This window comes from Suncus etruscus, chromosome 20, assembly GCF_024139225.1.
Source record: "Suncus etruscus isolate mSunEtr1 chromosome 20, mSunEtr1.pri.cur, whole genome shotgun sequence".
Lineage (NCBI taxonomy): Eukaryota > Metazoa > Chordata > Mammalia > Eulipotyphla > Soricidae > Suncus > Suncus etruscus.
Genome location: NC_064867.1, coordinates 866,082 through 884,110, shown reverse-complemented (window position 1 = coordinate 884,110; position 18,029 = coordinate 866,082). Strand labels below are relative to the sequence as shown.

General features: G+C 40.3%; 2 protein-coding genes across 2 annotated transcripts in view; both read left to right on the top strand.

Annotated features, from left to right (window-relative positions):
* The window catches only part of EIF1B (eukaryotic translation initiation factor 1B), a 634,827-nt gene that overhangs the window by 318,573 nt on the left and 298,225 nt on the right, over positions 1–18,029 (top strand).
* The window catches only part of MYRIP (myosin VIIA and Rab interacting protein), a 334,456-nt gene that overhangs the window by 43,410 nt on the left and 273,017 nt on the right, over positions 1–18,029 (top strand). Inside the window, exon 2 of the mRNA XM_049766460.1 lies at positions 380–523. Coding sequence (XP_049622417.1) covers positions 414–523 — 110 coding nt within the window. The 5' untranslated portion in view covers positions 380–413. The remainder of the gene's footprint in view (positions 1–379; positions 524–18,029) is intronic.

Below are 18,029 nucleotides of genomic sequence, written 5' to 3'. Positions count from 1 at the left end.
CAGCCACATGAAGGAAAGTAACGTAATTCTTTTACTATTCTTCTAACCCCAGAAAGCTAGAATTTTTAAACTTTCTCTTTTGGCACTTTAGGGAAAAGCACACTAGAATTTAATACATAGGATTCATTTGGTTGGCATGAATAAATGCCTTTTCTAAGATCAGTGCTGGGACAGATGGCTCTGCTGGATGCGTAGTCACCTTCTCTTCTTTCATGTGGCCTTGCTGACGCCTGTAGATGTTTGCTGAATTAGAGAGCAGAGCCAGATCCTAGTTGATCGCAATAAAGGATTTGATTCTATCTCAGCAAAACATTGCTTAATACCTGTTTATGTAAAAAGCTTTGGCCATGCCCTCAACTTGTGCTCCTTTATTTTGCAGGTCTGCCTGTATTGTCTGGGTTTGATATTAAATCATGGGGAGGAAGCTGGATCTGTCTGCTCTGACAGATGATGAAACCGAGCATGTTCTGCAGGTGGTTCAGCGAGACTTTAATCTTCGGAAAAAGGAGGAAGAGCGGCTAAGGTAAAAGGCTTTCCTTGTCATACTTGGATCTGGTGAACATAGCTGAGCATGGGGCCTAAGGTGTCCCAGGATCCATGCACTGGTGTCAAGTGTTTGTGGCATGAAAACACTTACCTCAACCAGAAAGACACTTTGGGTTGGACAGAAACTTTTATGCAGGCATTGTCATGTCAGGTCAGAAATGACTTCATACTCTTGAGAGAGGTCTTCAAGATTTGAGTCTCGCCAAGGCTTTCCATGTCCCTCATATTTTGGTGGGCCTATGCAAACAATAATTGCCACTCTAACACCGTTTTTCTGTGCTCCTTTGACTCTAATCCTTAAGAAAAACAACCCACTTAAACTTTTGAGGTTAACTTAAACTAATATGCATGTGCATGGAAATGTAAAAAAGTACTTTGCCTTCAATGTTTAAGGAGTTATGTAAGTTTTATGTCTTTAGATTGCTTTGTGTGCAGCTAAGAAATATTATGTACTACAATCTGGGGACTTGAGGGACAAAGTAATTGTACATGGGTTCTGTTTTAGTTTTCTTTATGTTCTTTGGCTGAAAGTTCAAAGTTAAGATATCAGCAATGGGACTACTGAGAATTCTGTTTATGGGTGATTGTCCTTCCACTGTAACTTTTCCTTGTCCTCTTTCTTTGCATCTTTGTTCTAAGAATTAAAAATAAAAAATTAAAAAAAAGATTTGAGCCTCACATCCTGTAACTTATTAGCTATAAAAAGATAGCATTGGGATAGCAATGAGTTTTTAAAAAAATTAATTGCTTTAATTATGCACTGTGGTTACAAAATTGTTCATTGTTGGGTTTTAATCATACATTGTACACCATACATCACCAGTGTACCATTCCTACTGCCAATGTCTCCTGGAATGTACCAATATACCAATGTCTCAGGGAATGTAGTTGGGGAGTGTTGACTGTGATTTGGGAAGTTCCATAAATACAGGGAGTCATGAGTACATTAATGTGAGCAGGAGTGATGAGCAGGCAGGAGAATGGCATTCTACGCCTTCAACCTGATCTCTTTCATTTCTGAAGAGTGTGCTGTGGAAAATGGGAACTGTGCTATCTAGATGGATCTCTCAGGAGAACTGATAGGTACCTCACTCAGTGGTGGGTAGTAGGCAGAATTTTTGGCTCACTGACTGGCAGTAGGAGTTGCATTAGGGCTTATGGGATCTCATGAATATGCCTCGAAGATTTCAGATTCCAAAACAGATTTTTAAAATAGTAGTACTCCCACCAAAACTGTGATTTACAAAGTTTTCATAATGCAGTTGTTTGAGGGCATTCGATGTTCCAACACCAATCCCATCACCAGTGTGCCCTTCCCTCCACCACTGTTTCCAGTTTTCCCACCCACCCTATAAGCCTGGCTGCCCCCTTAGCAGGCACAACATAATAAAATAATGGCAATTTTAAAGTGATATTTATGCCTATTGTCTCAGTTTATTATTAGCTTAAGTCGACTGTGGGTTATAAGTTAGTGATATTTAACAAAATTTTATTGGATGCCTAGGATAAAATAATTACAGAAATAATGATATAATTACAGAACCTGACTGGGGAGAAGTGGAGTAAAACACAGGAATTATGCAATTAGAAAAGGTACTTTGAAGAATACAGAATGCAACATAAATGTATAAGCAGAAAAATTGGTCTAAGATAGGGGACACATAGAGAAAAATCTCAAGAAAATTACATTCATGTCATATGTTAAAGGCTTATCTGGAACAAGCCAGATAAAAAGGTAGATGTATGTTTAGGGGACAGCTTTGATGTATGTGCTCAGGCTCACATTGTGCAGGAGAGTGGCACACCTGAGCACGCAGGGGCCAAAGTGACTTCATATATATGCTGGGATATGAAAGTGCTAAGGTAACAAAATGGTTTCAGGTATGAGATGATGTGGATGGTGAGTTTAAAGGGCTCCTGTTACCCAGAGAAGTACAAGATTTGCTCTCTGGTTCACAATGAACCGAGTTACTGACATTTGCACATCTCATATGTTTTTGCATGTAGTTGACCAGCTATCTCAACAACACTTACTGAAAAGGCTTTTCTTGCTCCACTTTATATTTATTGCTCCTTTATCAAAGATTAATTGGTTATATGTTGGGCGTTAGTCTCAGAATACTCAAGTCTATTCCATTTATCTGACAGTCTGTATTTATTCAAATACCATGCTATTTTAATGACTATTGCATTATAGTACAACTTAAAGTTGGGGAAAGTTCCTAAGGGTAGCTTTATTTATTATTTATTACTGGGTGTTTATTGTTCCAAACGAATTTCGGAAGTCTTTAATCCACTTCTTTGTAAAATGTCATGGGTATCCTTAGAGGGATTGCATTAAATCTGTACAATGCTTTGGGAAGTATTGCCATTTTAACTATGTTAATCCTCTTAATCAACGTCTCCATTTCCTTGTGTCCTCTTTTATTTCTTGAAGCAGTGTTATCTTTGTATAGGTTTACCTATACATCTTTCATATTTCATCTTTCACATTTCATATTTCATCTTTTTAACTCCAAGGTACGTGATTTTCTGTGGCAATATTGGGAATGAAATTTTTAATGCCTCTTTCTTCTCTTTCATTATTTATATAATGAAAAATTTATGTATTATTAAAAAGTCATGAATTTTTCCATGTTAATTTTATAGTCTACCACTTAACTATACAAATATGTTATTTCTAGAAGCTTTGGGGATTTTTCTAATGATAATATTATACCTACTTATAATATCATATAATTATAATATAATATCAATTCTAATATAAATAATAATATATAAAATCAAATATAATATCATCTGCAAACAGTGAGAGCTTGACTTCTTTTCCTATTAAGATGCCTTTGATATTTTTTTCTTGCCTGATTGCTATGGTAAGTACTTCCAGTACTATACTGAATAGAAGTGGTCAGAGGGAGCAATCTTTTCTTGTGCCAGATCTTACAGGAAAGGCTTTTAGTTTTTCCCCTTGAGTATAATATTTGCCATAAACTTGTGGTAAATGATCTTGACTATATTGAGAAAAGTTCCATTCATTCCCATTTTGTTGAGAGTTTTTATCATGAACAGGTGTCGGACCTTGTCAGATGCTTTCTGTGCATCTGTTAATATGATTATATGATTTTTATTTTTACTTTTGTTGGTATAATTTATTATATTAACTGCTTGCATGTGTAAACTATCCTTGCCTCGCTGGAATATATCGTATTATTCTTAATTTTTTAGCCATCTTAGAACTACTTCTGTAAATAGTGTGTGGGAAAGGGCCAGAGTGGTGGTACAAATGGTAAGGCATCTGCCTTGCTTGTGCTAGCCTAGGATGGACTGTGGTTCGATCCCCCGACATCCCATATGGTCCCCCAAGCCAGGATTGATGCATAGCCAGGAGTAACCCCTGAGCGTTACCAGGTGCGGGCCAAAAACAAACAAACAAACAAACAAAAAATTAGTGTGAGGGGCAGGATGATCCTCCAAAATGGTACTTATAGGGCCCAGGAATTAGTCTTCGAAATTCTCAACCAGTGGGCAGTCTTTCAGTGTGAGGAGAAGCAGAGTAATTAATTATAAGGCATTGATCAGCCCTATAATGCCGGGGATCATCTGGGCCATGCTGGTACTACTTGTTGGCTTCCAACTCTTACTCAGTGATACTTGGTATCACAGGTCATTTACTAGGTATTGAACCTAGAAGAGGTGCATGCTAGTATGCACCCTAACCCATTTACTCTCTCCCTGGCCCCATAAGTCTTTAAGATATGCTTCTGTTTGCTATTTCTCAGTGCATCTGTTTTGGGCATTCTTTCTATTTCGTAATCTGAATTATGGGGATCTATCTCACTTGCTTAAGAAGCATAAGCTTATGTATCTTAATTACTTTTGGCTTAATTTTTGTCACACATATTTCAACCTTAAATAATATACAGAAACTTTTGCGTCTTCTTCCATCAATTTATAACATCCCTTTGAGCCATCTCTCACCCCACATTTTCAATTTCTTGATCTCCCTCCTCCCCCGTGGAGCCTTCTCTCTTATACATTCTTAATAAGGACAGCTGCCTAATTACTTGCTGTCTGTCTACAGACATATTGTCTCTCCTCTTTTGTTCAGAGGTTGAAAAACAATAGGAAGCTATTTAATAATTATAATTGAAAACATATTTTTGGTTCTGTCATTTTTTAGAACTTCCTTGATATCTGTAGGTGGATGATTGTTCTCTTTTCTTCATTTTTATAAATTAATCACTCGTTTATTTTATTTTATTTTTGCTGCCAATTAAAAGAGTTTTAGGGGCTCGAGCAGTAAGGCAGATGGCAGTATGCTTGCCTTGCATGTAGCTGACCACATTTCGTCCCCAGCATCCCATATGGCCCTCTGAGGTCCACCAGGAGTGATTTCTGAGTTTAGAGCCAGGAATAACCCTTGATTATTGGTTCCAAACGCCTTCCTGCTGTGTTATCTCTCTGGCCTTGTCATGATGTCCTGATAATCATAACTATTCATCAAAATTAATTATCAGAATCAATCAGTAGACTATCACCAGATGCAGGTAACATGGTTCACCCATGATTCCAGAGGCTTCTTCACATGGTCCAGCCACTCTGTTTTTAGGTTGAGATCATGTGACTAGGTCAGGTCTATGGGGAGTGAGAGGAAGTGTCAGTCCCACTGCCAGAGTAAAACGTGCTTCACAGCCTTTCTGACCTCTCTGCCTGAAATTGCGAACCTTGAAGGTTTGAGAGGAGACAAGCCTCACTCGATGGAGGGAGCCTGATTCCTGAGACCTAGAAGTGTTTTGAGGACCAACCAAGGACTTGGCGAGAGAAAGAAATACACCTCTGTTGGGTTAAGTCATGGAAACAGTAGTAACATAGCCGTATATCTCTTAGACAAAAATAGTTTTTGAGAGCAGAAAGGTGCTCTTTGCCAAACCTTTGCCTTTGCATCTATAGAAGCTGGCTTAGAGGGTGCACCTGCAGAGAGCAGTGGAATCTGGAATCTGGCCTTGCTCTGGGGTTCCTAAGACCCTGGGCTACTGGAGTTTTGCATTTGGGGCCTTCATGAAGCCAGAGATCTTTTGGAAAGACCTCTGACTTATACTACCATCAGCATCTGTTCCCTTTAGGTTTCTATTGTCAGGCGCATTTACAAAGTGGTCTTTGAAGTGTCTGTTAGTTGCATGGTTTCCTGGGGTTCAGAGTGAGTCCTGGAGTTATTTATGAGGTAGCCACCACCTTTAAAATCTCTTATTTAATAGGTGCTAGCCAAGAGTCTGCTAGCAACAGGATCATTTCCAAGGCTTTTCTGGCTCTCTAATGGCCTTGGTCTGTGGGAACCCAGGGTGAGGTTTGATGAAAAGGTCTTCAGTGACTGTGACTAGCCATTAATTGTCAGTGCTTGCTGACCTGACAAGATATTTAGTCCTGTCATGGACCGCTGAATCAGGCAAGGCCCGGAGCACAATTGGGGTGGCAGAGGAGGTGAGGGTGATGAAGAGTGAGAGGCAAAACCTTTTCACCTTGGAAACAGAGTGTAACACAGTGAGGAGGGCATTTGCCTTGCAGTAGGCAACCTGGATTTAATCCCTGCATTTTTTTTTTGTACACTTGTTTGTTTTGGGTTACATCCAGTGGCATTCAGAGGTTACTCCTGGCTCTGTGCTTAGAAGTTGCTCCTGGCAGGCTCGAGGGACCATATAGGATGCTGGGGATCAAACCCAGTCTGTCCCGGATAGACTGAATGCAAGGCAAACACCCTACTACTGTGGTATCACTCCAGCCCCAATCTCTGGCATTCTATATGGTCCCCTAGCCCTTCCTGAAGTGATCCCTGAGCACAGAGCCAGAAGTAAACTCTAAGCACAACCAGATGTGGCCCCCAAACAAAAACAAACCCCCTGTCAACTAGTCTTTTTTTTTTTTTTTTTTTTTTGGTGAGGGGCTGGATTGAACATACTTCATGATTACTCCTGACTCTGTGCTCAAAGGTCACTGTGGCAGAACTCAGAGACCATAGGTGGCACGGAAATCAAACTGAGATTACTGAGCCCAAGAGTAAGAGCTCTTGCTCTCCCTGCTGCGCTCTCCCCAACTCCTCACCTAGTCTTTTTCTGCGAAGTCTGGCCACTCTAGGCAGTCTGCAGCACTGTTGTGTGAACTCCTCCTTGTTCCCTTCTGTAGTAAGTGGGGGAAGTGAGACCCTCAGATGTTTGTTTTCCTCACAGAAGAAATGCTACCCAGAATTTGGTGACAGAATCACACCTGTTTTGCCACTTTGGGCCTTAGAGCCCATTCCCCTCATCCTCAGAAGTCAGGTTAAAGGTTGCCAGGAATTATCAAAGGCCCTAAGGCTATAGAAAGATCTACCTACAGGAGAGCAACAAGTCTCCCTCAGGAGAAATAATTTGTGTTGCTAACTTGTTATACTAAAATCTTTGAAGATCTATCATCTTTCCTTTTTGTTTAAATAGAATCACATTGCTTTTTAAAAATAAAATAAGCTAGTGACCATCATTCATTTTTATTTTAAACAAATTTAATAAGACCTTAAGTTTTCAAGAAGTTTCTATTTCTTTGTTCTCAGGGTTCTTTGGTTAGATAGATGCAGGATAATCAATCGTGTTAGCAAGTATTCTTGGTTAGAGTAACTTAAGGCAGTGGAGGGAAGGAATTGAATCAATCATCTTGTTTGGGGGGTGCAGGTCAGAATAAGTACATGCTATGGGTCAGGGTTAGGAAAGAACCAATAAAACATGTGCCTTCAAAAAATAAAAAACAAGAGACATCTGCCTTCCATCTCTGTTGAGATTGCATCCAGGGCCTCACCACTGCTTTACTGTGCTAAACTAAATTTTTAAATAAAATGAATGATTTTATAAGTAAAATTAATCAAATTACATCATAAATTAATGTTACATGATATCATATACTGTAATGTTTGCTCTATCAGACACACATAGTTTTTATTTATTATTATTATTTTTAATTACATTCTTTTTAGGGGCCAGAGAGATAGCATGGAGATAGGGTGGTTTATCTTGCATGCAAAAGGATGATGGTTCAAATCCCAGCATCCCATATGGTCCCATGAACCTGCCAGGAGCAATTTTTGAGCTTAGAGCCAGCAGGAACTCCTGAGTGCTGTTGGGTGTGACCTAAAAACCAAAAAAAAAATCCTTTTTAAGCACCATTATTACAAACATGTTTGTAGTTAAGTTTTAGTTATTAAAAAAAAAACACCCCCCCTTCATCAGTGCAACATTCCCATAATCAATGCCCCCCATTACCCTCCTCCCTCACCCAAGTTTTTAGATGCTCTCCTCCCCTACACTCAGGCTTCAGCTTCAGGGGAAAAAGTGCGTCTTATGGTATGAAAAATACAATAATATATTTATTTACTTTTACTTTTAATATGGGACCATTATACATATGTGTATTACATAGATTTTTGTGTCTATATTTGTGTTACACATATTTTGATTGGATAGTTTGTAATGGTAGATTATGCATCTAGCGTACATACTCCAAATTAAGCTTTATTCTTCAATTTTCCTTTTCTCTTGAAGTTCTGAGGGATCTGGAGAGTTCAGCTAAAGCTTGTTCTAATTCTATGTTGGCCCTCTCTCTCTCTCTCTCTCTCTCTCTCTCTCTCTCTCTCTCTCTCTCTCTCTTTGGTTTTTGGGTTACACCCGGCAGCGCTCAGGGGTTACTCCTGGCTTTTGCGCTCAGAAATCACTCCTGGCAGGCACGGGGGTACCGTATGGGATGCCGGGATTCAAACCACCATCCTTCTGCATGCAAGGCAAACACCTTACCTTCATGCTGTCTCTCCAGCCGGGCCTTTTCTCTTAACTATTGTAAATTTATCATTGACAATATTGGCAGTGGTTTTGGAACAATGCCCCTGTAGTGATTTACATGCATAATTTGAAAATACTATGCTCATTCATATTCACTATGGAGTTGTGCATATTGTGATAGTTTATTGTGATAGCTCAGTCTTTGGTATCATAGTTCTGAACTTTAAATTTGACAAAAGAAACAATATATGGTTTTATTTATTTGAAAAAAAATCTTGGGGTTCTGAATCAAAAGCATAGTGGTAGAACATTTTCCTTGCATAAGGCTGACCCAGGATGGATCTGGGGTCGATCCCTGGCATCCTATGTAGTCCTCAGAGCCTGCCAGGAGCAATTTCTGAGTCAGAGCCAGGAGTAAGCCCTGAGCACCACTGGGTGCGACCCCAAAACCACAAAATACACAAACAAATAAATTATTTTTTAAAAAGGAGAAAAAAATTTAGAACAAGTGTCAATATTTATAAACAAGCTTGTTAGAACTTCCATTGTGTATGTGTATTTTCACTACTTCCTTCCCTCTGGTATTGTTCTTGCAGCAATGGAACACACACAATGATGGTGTACTTGCATCCTTTGCTTAAGTGATTGGCAGGGCACCACTCCTTTAGTTCTGTGATGGTGGTGCTTGCATTGAAAGGGAAGAAAATCTCACAGGCAGATGAGATCAGTATAGGAAATCATTGGAACAAAATGTCCCAAGGGTCCCAAGGGTGTCCAGTACTCTGGATGATCTGTGATCCAGACCCTGCCAGTTATTGTGGATTTGCTAGACCCCAGAATATAATCATCTATCTATCTATCTATCTATCTATCTATCTATCTATCTATCTATCTATCTATCTATCTATCTATCTATCTATCTATCATCTATAATAATAATAATATTGAGTTGCAGCCTTTATGTTTGAGGCTGGACCCCAAGCCAGCAATTCTTAATCTTTTCTAGATGCATTTCCTTTGGGTGCCTTTTCCCTAAGTTGGCCACAGAATCATGTCCTAAACCCCCCCCCATTTATGTGATTTTCTCCTGTGGCCCCCTTGTAATATCCTGGGGGTTCAAAGGGGTCTTGTAGCCTCCATTTGAGAAATACTGTTCTAAACCACTGAAGCCCTAGGGCCCTGACATGATATCTGGCTTTAAAATAAACTTCTATCCAAAATTTGTATAATGTCTCTGGTACCATAAAATTATAAGTTATTTGCCCTGAGGGTTTGCCCTTAGGAATAGCCCGTTGAATCTGCTGCAGCAAATGTTCTCTCACAGAAAAACATTGAGAATCATACTAGTGTTCCTGTTCACTTTTTAATTTGCAGCCCTTTGAAGATGTCCAGTTACTAATTTATACATTTTGCCCATAATCCTGTATTATTTAATAGCATTTTTCAGAGTGGTTGCTTTTGTGGTTCTAAGTTCCTGGTCATATTTACTTTTCCATTGCAAATGTCAGAGGCTTAATTCTGAATGGCTCTGATAAAGCTTTTGTGGTGCTAATTCTTGGCTTGACCTTCTTTACTCAGACCTCTAGCTGCAAAAAGCATTTCTTTGTCCTGAGCTGTGCAGAAGAACTCAGCGTGAAAGGAAGGGGGTAGGATTTCTCCGGAAATCCTAATAGCACTTTTTCCAGCAGCCTGCATTGATCAGAAATGGCTAGCAAGTGCAAACCCTGTGTGGATGAACAGAATGGAACTACAGCTGGACCCTCTTCTCCAGCTCCTGGCAAAAGGCCCCTGCCCCTGAGGCCAGCTGCTACCTTTCCTGCCGTCAGATCGCTCTGAGTTAGCTTTCTTGTTGAGACTATGAAAAGGGAAATCAAGAATGTTTTTCTGGGGCTGGAGAGATGCAGAAGGTCATCGGTTCGAATCCTGGCATCCAGGAGTGATTTCTCAGCATAGAGCCAGGAGTAACCCCTGGGCGCTGCCGGGTGTGACCCCCCTACCCCCCAAAAAGAATGTTTTTCTATGCTCCAAGTAACTAGTATATGAGTAATTTTGGTCTCAGATTAGAGATTTCTGTTTTAGCCTAGAGACTGCTTTTCTAAAAACTGGACTAATGCCCTATATCCTCAGGAGAGCCGGGCCCCAGGTGTGAGTGCTTCTCACTGTCTGCTCTTTTTTGGCCCTCTGCTGGCCTCCTCTGGGAGTTGGCACACTTCATTATTTCTCTACCTAATGCTGGAGTATTCTGTCTTTGGCCTTTGCCAGTCGCCCACTATGTTCCAGGGGGTGACCTATGGCAGTATGGCAGCTGTTCTGATACCCCAGCAGTCTCTTTCTTTCTACGTCTTGCTAGTTTGCCTTTTAGCTTGTCTTCCCGCTGAGCCTCTTGCAGCCCCAGGGTCTCCTTTCCTGTCAGGTAGAAACTGGCTTATTCCTGAACTCTCCATTCCCCACTCCATCCCTGGAATGCTCCTTTGCTCCGTGGCCTTTGCCTTCTCACCTTCCAAGGCTTCTCTTGATCTTGTTGAAGGGACAGTTTATGTCCCTCTGAATCACAATCCAGCCTCCCCACACTGCTGGCCTTCTCGCCAATGCCAGAAACCCTCTGCTCATTTTCATACCAAGATGCATGGCACAGTACCAGTTTCTACCACATAAGGCTCTGTCTGCCTCATCACCTCCCTGTGATGCTTTTCTGAGTCCCCAGATGACTTGTATATCCTCTCGGCCTGGACAAATGCCCTGTAGCCTCGCCTTGCTTTGCCCTTCTGCCAAACACCTTTGTTCCCTCTCCTTCCCTTTTAGTTCTGTTCCCCTTAAGCTTTCAACTTAAGTCTAGAAACAGATTCTAGAAGTCTCTGAGATCCTCAATGGTCTCAACTGCCTGCTAGGCTTTGGGGGCCTGGATGAGAGAATGAGTCTCTGAAGTTCATGGTTAACACTATAGTCTGATCCCCCTCCCTCCCCACAGTGCTCCTTCACTTTTACATACACTGTAGAGCGAGGTGGTTAGCCCCAGACAGGAGTGTACCCTTATCTTTCTGGAAATGCAGCCACTGAGGAGCTCATTGTTGCTGGTTTGTTTTGTAGCCAAAGATTCCTTCCCTGACATATGGTCCTGGGCATAGTCCATTACCTCTTCATACCTACTCTTTCCCAAGGATGGAGGGACCTGAGCAGACTGAGGCCTAAGAGAAAGGGAATTGATACATGACCCAGTCTGTCCTTGGGAGAACTTAGGGCAGGGACAATGGGACTTTTAGGGACTGACTCTTCATTTCTGCTGGGTTATCTGGTGCATGGATTTCATATTTATGGACTCCTTTAATTTGCATATCTGTTTTCTAAGCCAGCTTTTTTTTTCAAGGTTGATTTCCTAAGCTACTATGCCCCTCCCTTTTTTTGGTTATAAAATGACACTTGGGGCCAGAGTGATAGCACAGCGGCAAGGCATTTGCCTTGCACGCAACCAACACAGGACAGATGGCGGTTCAAATCCCAGCATCCCATATGGTCCCCGGAGCCTGCCAGGGGTGATTTTTGAGCATAGAGCCAGGAGGAACTCCTGAGCTGAGTGCCTCAGGATGTGACCCCAAAACAAACAAAAACAAAAAATTAAGATGACTCTTTTCAGTACTTAATAATTCAAATCTCCAATGTCTTTATTTCATACTGTCATTTGTGTGCTAACCTGCTGTAGCTGGAGAAAATTCTTAGTTATTTATATTTTATTTCCCCCTTAGAATGGAGAGTAAATATTTTTCTTTTGGGAGGGCCTTCCCTATAATTTTTGTTCCCCTATTTCCCTCTACTACTTATTTCTGGTTGTGTAAGCAAAGTGTTTCTGGTTAAAGTTGAAAATGAGTCAGTGAAAAAAAGAAGTGTAGGTTTCTGAGAAAACTCACTATGTTTTGAGAGCCTCAGTAAGCTTGGGATCTAAATTATAATAAGCAGATTAAAGGGGTTGGGATGATAGTACAGTAGGTAGCACACTTGACTGGCACACAGACAACCTGAGTTCAATTCCTGGTGCCCCAAAAGATCCCTCTGAGTCCTGTTAGAAATGATACTTGAGCCCAAAGGTAGGAGTAGCCCCGTGCATTACAAGATGTGACCCCCAAACAAACTATAAAGCAAATTTTTGGGGGGACCACATTTGGCGGTGCGCAGGGGTTACTCTTGGCTCTGCACTCAGAAATAGCTTGAGGGACCATATGGGATGCTGGGGATCAAACTCAGGTCTGTCCCAGGTTGGCCATGTGCAAGGCACCCTACTGCTGTGCTATCACCCAGCCCCCCAATAAAGCAAATTAGCATTATTGTAAAAGCCATTCACTGATTGATCCGCCTTGATTTTTTTGTAGTTCTAACAAGCATAAAGTTTGTATGGAGGCAAAGTGAAAGAGGGAGGAAACCTGAGGTCCACTGGAGGAGGAACAGTGACCTTGGAGTTAGAATAGTCTATGCCTAAAACTCTGTCATCAACTTTTCAAATCATGAAAAATTAAGATAAAAGAAAAACTTTAAAATATAAGGTACAGGCACTGAAGCAGCAATGCAGCAGTAGGGCACATGCCTTGCATGTGGCTGACCCAGGACAAACATTGATTCGATCGCTGGTGTCCCAGATGATCCCTCGAGCCAGGAGCGATTTCTGAACACATAGCCAGGAGTAACTCCTGAGCATCACCAGGTGTGGGTCCCCAACCAAAAACAAAGATATCTATATCTATATAAGGTACAAACACTGGACACAGGCTGTCTATGCCTCAAGCACAAGCACAGCCAATCATGAAATGGGTTTTATTTCTTTATTTCTTTCTTTATTTTTTTTTTTGCTTTCTGATGTGTCTTTATTACTGTTTTCACAGTAGCCACAATATACCTAAAAGAAAAACTACAATTCAATTCCAGCCTTATTTTCAAGTAGATACTATTCAAAATACATAAAAAAAAAACAAAACAGTGAAAATCACTACAAAAAGAAGGCTAAACAAGAAAAATAGATTATTTGACTTTCCACTCCACACGTTTTTTTAAATGCTTCTTATAAAAGAAACTACAAAAAACCTTCCTTTGCTTAACAACACAAAACACATGGACTCTCATTTCCTTCTTGTTAATCAGGAAAATGATGGAAAAGAAAAAAACACACTGTATTTTTACTATAGACAAATAGTCCCTGAGAAGCATTTCTGCTTTGAAGGTGGTTGCTCCAGCCTTGCTCTGGCAGCCCCAATGTGGGTCAGACTTTTCTCCTGGGTTAATTCTGTGAATCCTATGGCCTAGCCATCAGCAGGAGGGCGATCTAAATTCACTGTTGCTTAAATACAGTGAATCATTATTTTATTTTTATTTTTTGTTTGTTTGTTTGTTTGTTTTGGGGCCACACCTGGTGATGCTCAGAGGTTACTCCTGGCTATGCACTCAAGAATTTGCTCCTGGCTTGGGGGACCACATGGGACATAGGAAATCGAACCTAGGTCATCCTGGATCAGCCATGTGCAAGTCAAATGCCCTACTGCTCTGGCCCCGAATCATTATTTTAAATAAAATTATTTTGGGGGAACTTTGAACACTGAAATTTGAAAAATAAATTTATTTATTTATTTTTCTCTTTTTTTCTTTTCTTCTTTCTTTCTTTCTTTCTTTCTTTCTTTCTTTTTCTTTCTTTCTTTCTTTCTTCTTTCTTTCTTTCTTTCTTTCTTTCTTCTTTCTTTCTTTCTTTCTTTTCTCCTTTCTTCTTTCTTTCTTTTCTCCTTCCTTCCTTTCTTTCTTTCTTTCTTTCTTTCTTTCTTTCTTTCTTTCTTTCTTTCTTTCTTTCTTTCTTTCTTTCTTTCTTTCTTTCTTTCTTTCTTTCTTTCTTTCTTTCTTTCTTTCTTTCTTTCTTTCTCTTTTTCTTTCTTCCTCTTTTTCTCCCTCCCTCCCTCCCTCCCTCCCTCCCTCCCTCCCTCCTTCCTTCCTTCCTTCCTCCCTCCCTCCCTCCCTCCCTCCCTCCCTCCTTCCTTCCTCCCTCCCTCCCTCCTTCCCTCCCTCTCTCCCTCCCTTCCTTCCTTCCTTCCTTCCTTCCTTCCTTCCTTCCTTCCTTCCTTCCTTCCTTCCTTCCTTCCTTCCTTCCTTCCTTCCTTCCTTCCTTCCTTCCTTCCATCCATCTCAGGGGTTACTCCTGGCTTTTCTCTTTTTTTCTTTTTCTTTTTTTGGTTTTTGGGTCACACCCAGCAGCGCTCAGGGGTTACTCCTGGCTCTATGTTCAGAAATTGCTCGTGGCAGGTTCGGGGACCATATGGACTGTCAGGATTCGAACCACCATCCTTCTGCATGCAAGGCAAACACCCTACCTTTAAGCTATCTCTCCGGCCCCACTCCTGGCTTTTCACTCAGAAGTCATACCTGGCAGGCTCAAGGGATCATATGAGATGCTGGGAATCTAATCCAGATCTGTCCAAGGTCAGCGGCGTACATGGCAAATGCCCTACCACTGTACTATCACTCCAGCCCCCTGAGAAATAAATTTCTATCACATGTTTGTACATATTCATGTGAGATATAACAACACAACTCTAAAAACTCTGGGAAATGCCACAGCTGGCTCATTTCTGCATCTGTGAAGATAGAAAAGTTCTACTTCTCATTTGCACTCAGTACAGCTAAAGCCACTGGACTTGATAGCTAGACAAACATAAGAAAACGATGATGGGAGAACAGATGGCCAGGTTGCTGGGGAATTGAGTGGTGACGTGGCGGTGAGTTATTTTGGAAGCTCTGCAAGGAAACTGCTGTCAACCTGTAATCTAATACTCCTTATATTCTCAGTGAAGGGAGGTTAAGAATTTGGCTGCTAGCACATCTTTGTGTGTGATTGAGAAATTGTCTAAGCAGATGAATTGATAGTAGAAAACCAGAACATCAGAAAAGAATTATTTGATAAGCAAACATATGCTTTATTTATCCTCTTCTGACTAGGCTTTCTCAATTATGCTTGACAGTTGAAGCAGCCAGTAGAATAAGGTTTGCAATAATTCTACAGGCATGGAGAGGATATGTTTATGACAATTATATTATAGAGAGAATAAAGGAACCAAAAGGAAAATAATGTTACTATATTTCAGTTAACTGGATAAAATGATAAAATACCATTCTACTTAATCACTAAAAATGTTACGCAGGGCCCAGAGCAGTAGCATAGCAGGTAGGGCATTTGTCTTGCATGTGGCCAACCTGGGCTTGATTCCCAGCATCCCATATGGTCCCTGAGCAACGCCAGGAATGACCCCTGAGTGCAGAGCCAGGAGTACCCCCCAGATCACTGCTAGGTTCTGACCCAAAACCAAAGAACAAAACAAAAAAAGTTATGCAAAGAGATCTACTCCAAATCATCAGGTAAATCAAAATTAAACTTTAAAAATATGTTCAAGGACTCTTTAGAAGGGCAGGACAAAGGAAATAGAGGAAAGAAAGGTAAAATAGGGCCAGAAAAATAAAACAATGGGTAAAGAGCTTGCTTGCACATGCCCAGCCTGGGGTTCAGTCTTTGGTATTACATAGGTCCCCCCAAAAAACTACCAAGATTTATTCCTGAGCACAGAGTCATGAGTAAGTTTGGAGTCAGAAGTCAGCTAGGTATTTCCCTAAGTCAAAACCAAACAAAAATAAAGTTGGGGGGAAAACAGTTAAATAGTTGATTTAAATCCAAACACTAATAGCAGTACCTCATTCAGTTACATGTTGCTTTATTGCATTCCACATATCTGGGGGGGAGGGTTGTTGTTTGTTTGTTTGTTTGTTTTTTAAGTTAGAAGGTGGTGGCTAACCTGACACCTCACTCCTTTCCTTTATGCTTTGGTAATTCTTACAGTATTGCGAACTTTCTTCTTCTTATGTTTGTAGGATGGTGTAGGATCAGTCAACACTGATGATTTTATTGTCTTATGGCACTGTGAAACATACCCATCTTAGAATGTGAACTTAACTGATAAAAAGTATGTGTTCTGACTGCTCCACTGACCAGTTGTTCCTCTATATGTCTCTCCTTAGGCCTGTCTATTCCCTGAGACATAGCAAGATTAAAATTAGGTCTATTGATAGCTTTGCCATGACCTCTCTGTGTTCCAGTGGGGGGGGGGGGGGAAACAACTCACAGATCTCCTACTTTTAATCAAAATCTAGAACTGAACCAACACATGATTACCTGAGCACCACTAAGGGTAGTTACCCATAGAAACAAACAAAAAAATAACAGAGATGTTAACCTTTTCGTGATTTGCTATTTTTCAAGATCAATGTAGATCAAATTATTATGTGATAACCCTTAAGATAACATGTCAATTTTATTTCAATAAATCTGGCATGTGGGAATAATCCTAGGGGCTACGAGATAAAAAAAAATTAGAAATGATTAAGTGATCATTTCTGATATATTTATATATATATATATATGTGCATATATATAATGATAAAATGAGAAATTTCATACCCTATGTGGAGAGTCTCCAAACTCTGTTTCCTGTGCTAAACAGTCAAGTTGTTGAAGGGAAAGTTCTTTAAGGACATTAAAAGTGCTACTCCAGTGAACACACAGATAAGAAAGCAAAACAGACATTTTGCTGATAGGGAGGAAGTTTTAGTGATCTGGATTGAAGATCAAACCAACCACAACCTTCCCTTAAGCCCAAGCCTAGAACAGAGCAACACTTCAACACCTTAATCTCCAGCTCTTTGAAGAGGAGGAAGCTGCAGGCAGAAAATAAGAAAACAGGAGTGGTTGGTTCATGAGGCTTAAGGAAACAAATTGTCTTCATCACATCAAAAATCCAAAGTTTGTTTGGTTTGGCTTTGGGGCTTTGCTCAGGTGCGGTGCCAGGAATTGAAACTGAGTTGGCCATATGAAAGGCAAGCATCTTAAATAATTTAGCTAGTGTCATGTGGAAGTAGCAAAGAGTTACCTGGAAAATGGAGTTATATTTTGGGGGGGAAGGTAGGTACAATAAACAACATTTTCAATGTAGTCAAAATAAGCTTAGGTGAAAGAAAAGAGGACTAAAGAGGAAAAGCTAGTTCTGGCTGTGAAACTTCTGAAATCAGGCTGACTCTTTTATTAGGGTTAATTCAACGCTCGTTTATATCATTCTACATTATTATTCTATCATTCTGAATTATCCTATATCTACTATTCCTCTCTATAACAAATATTCTATATATACTATTCTTGTGCTCTAAATTGGAATGGATGAAAGCATCTATTTTTATAACTTGGTTTCTGAGCATTTTAAGTCTGCTGTTAAGATCTACTGCTCTGAAATAAGTACACTTTTACAATATTAAGATTGTACCTAGTCATCCAAGAGCTCTGATGTATATGTATGAAATTAATGATGCTTTCATGCCCCCTTTCATAATTGAGTCAAAGAGTAGTACTTAGACTTTTAAGTCTATTTTTCTTTGTGTGTGGGGGGTGCTTTTTTTTTGGGGGGGGGGTGCTATACCTGGTAGCATTCAGTTTGCTTCTGTGCTCAAAGATCACTTCTGGCCTCACTTAGGGGACCATATGTAACATTAAGAATGGAATTATATCCAGATTAGCTATGTGCAAGGTAAGTTTCTTACCCACTGTATTATTTTGTGGATCCATAAGTTTGATTTTTTGAGAAATTCATATTAGATTGTAGCTGCTATTAGATAGTGATTTATTTG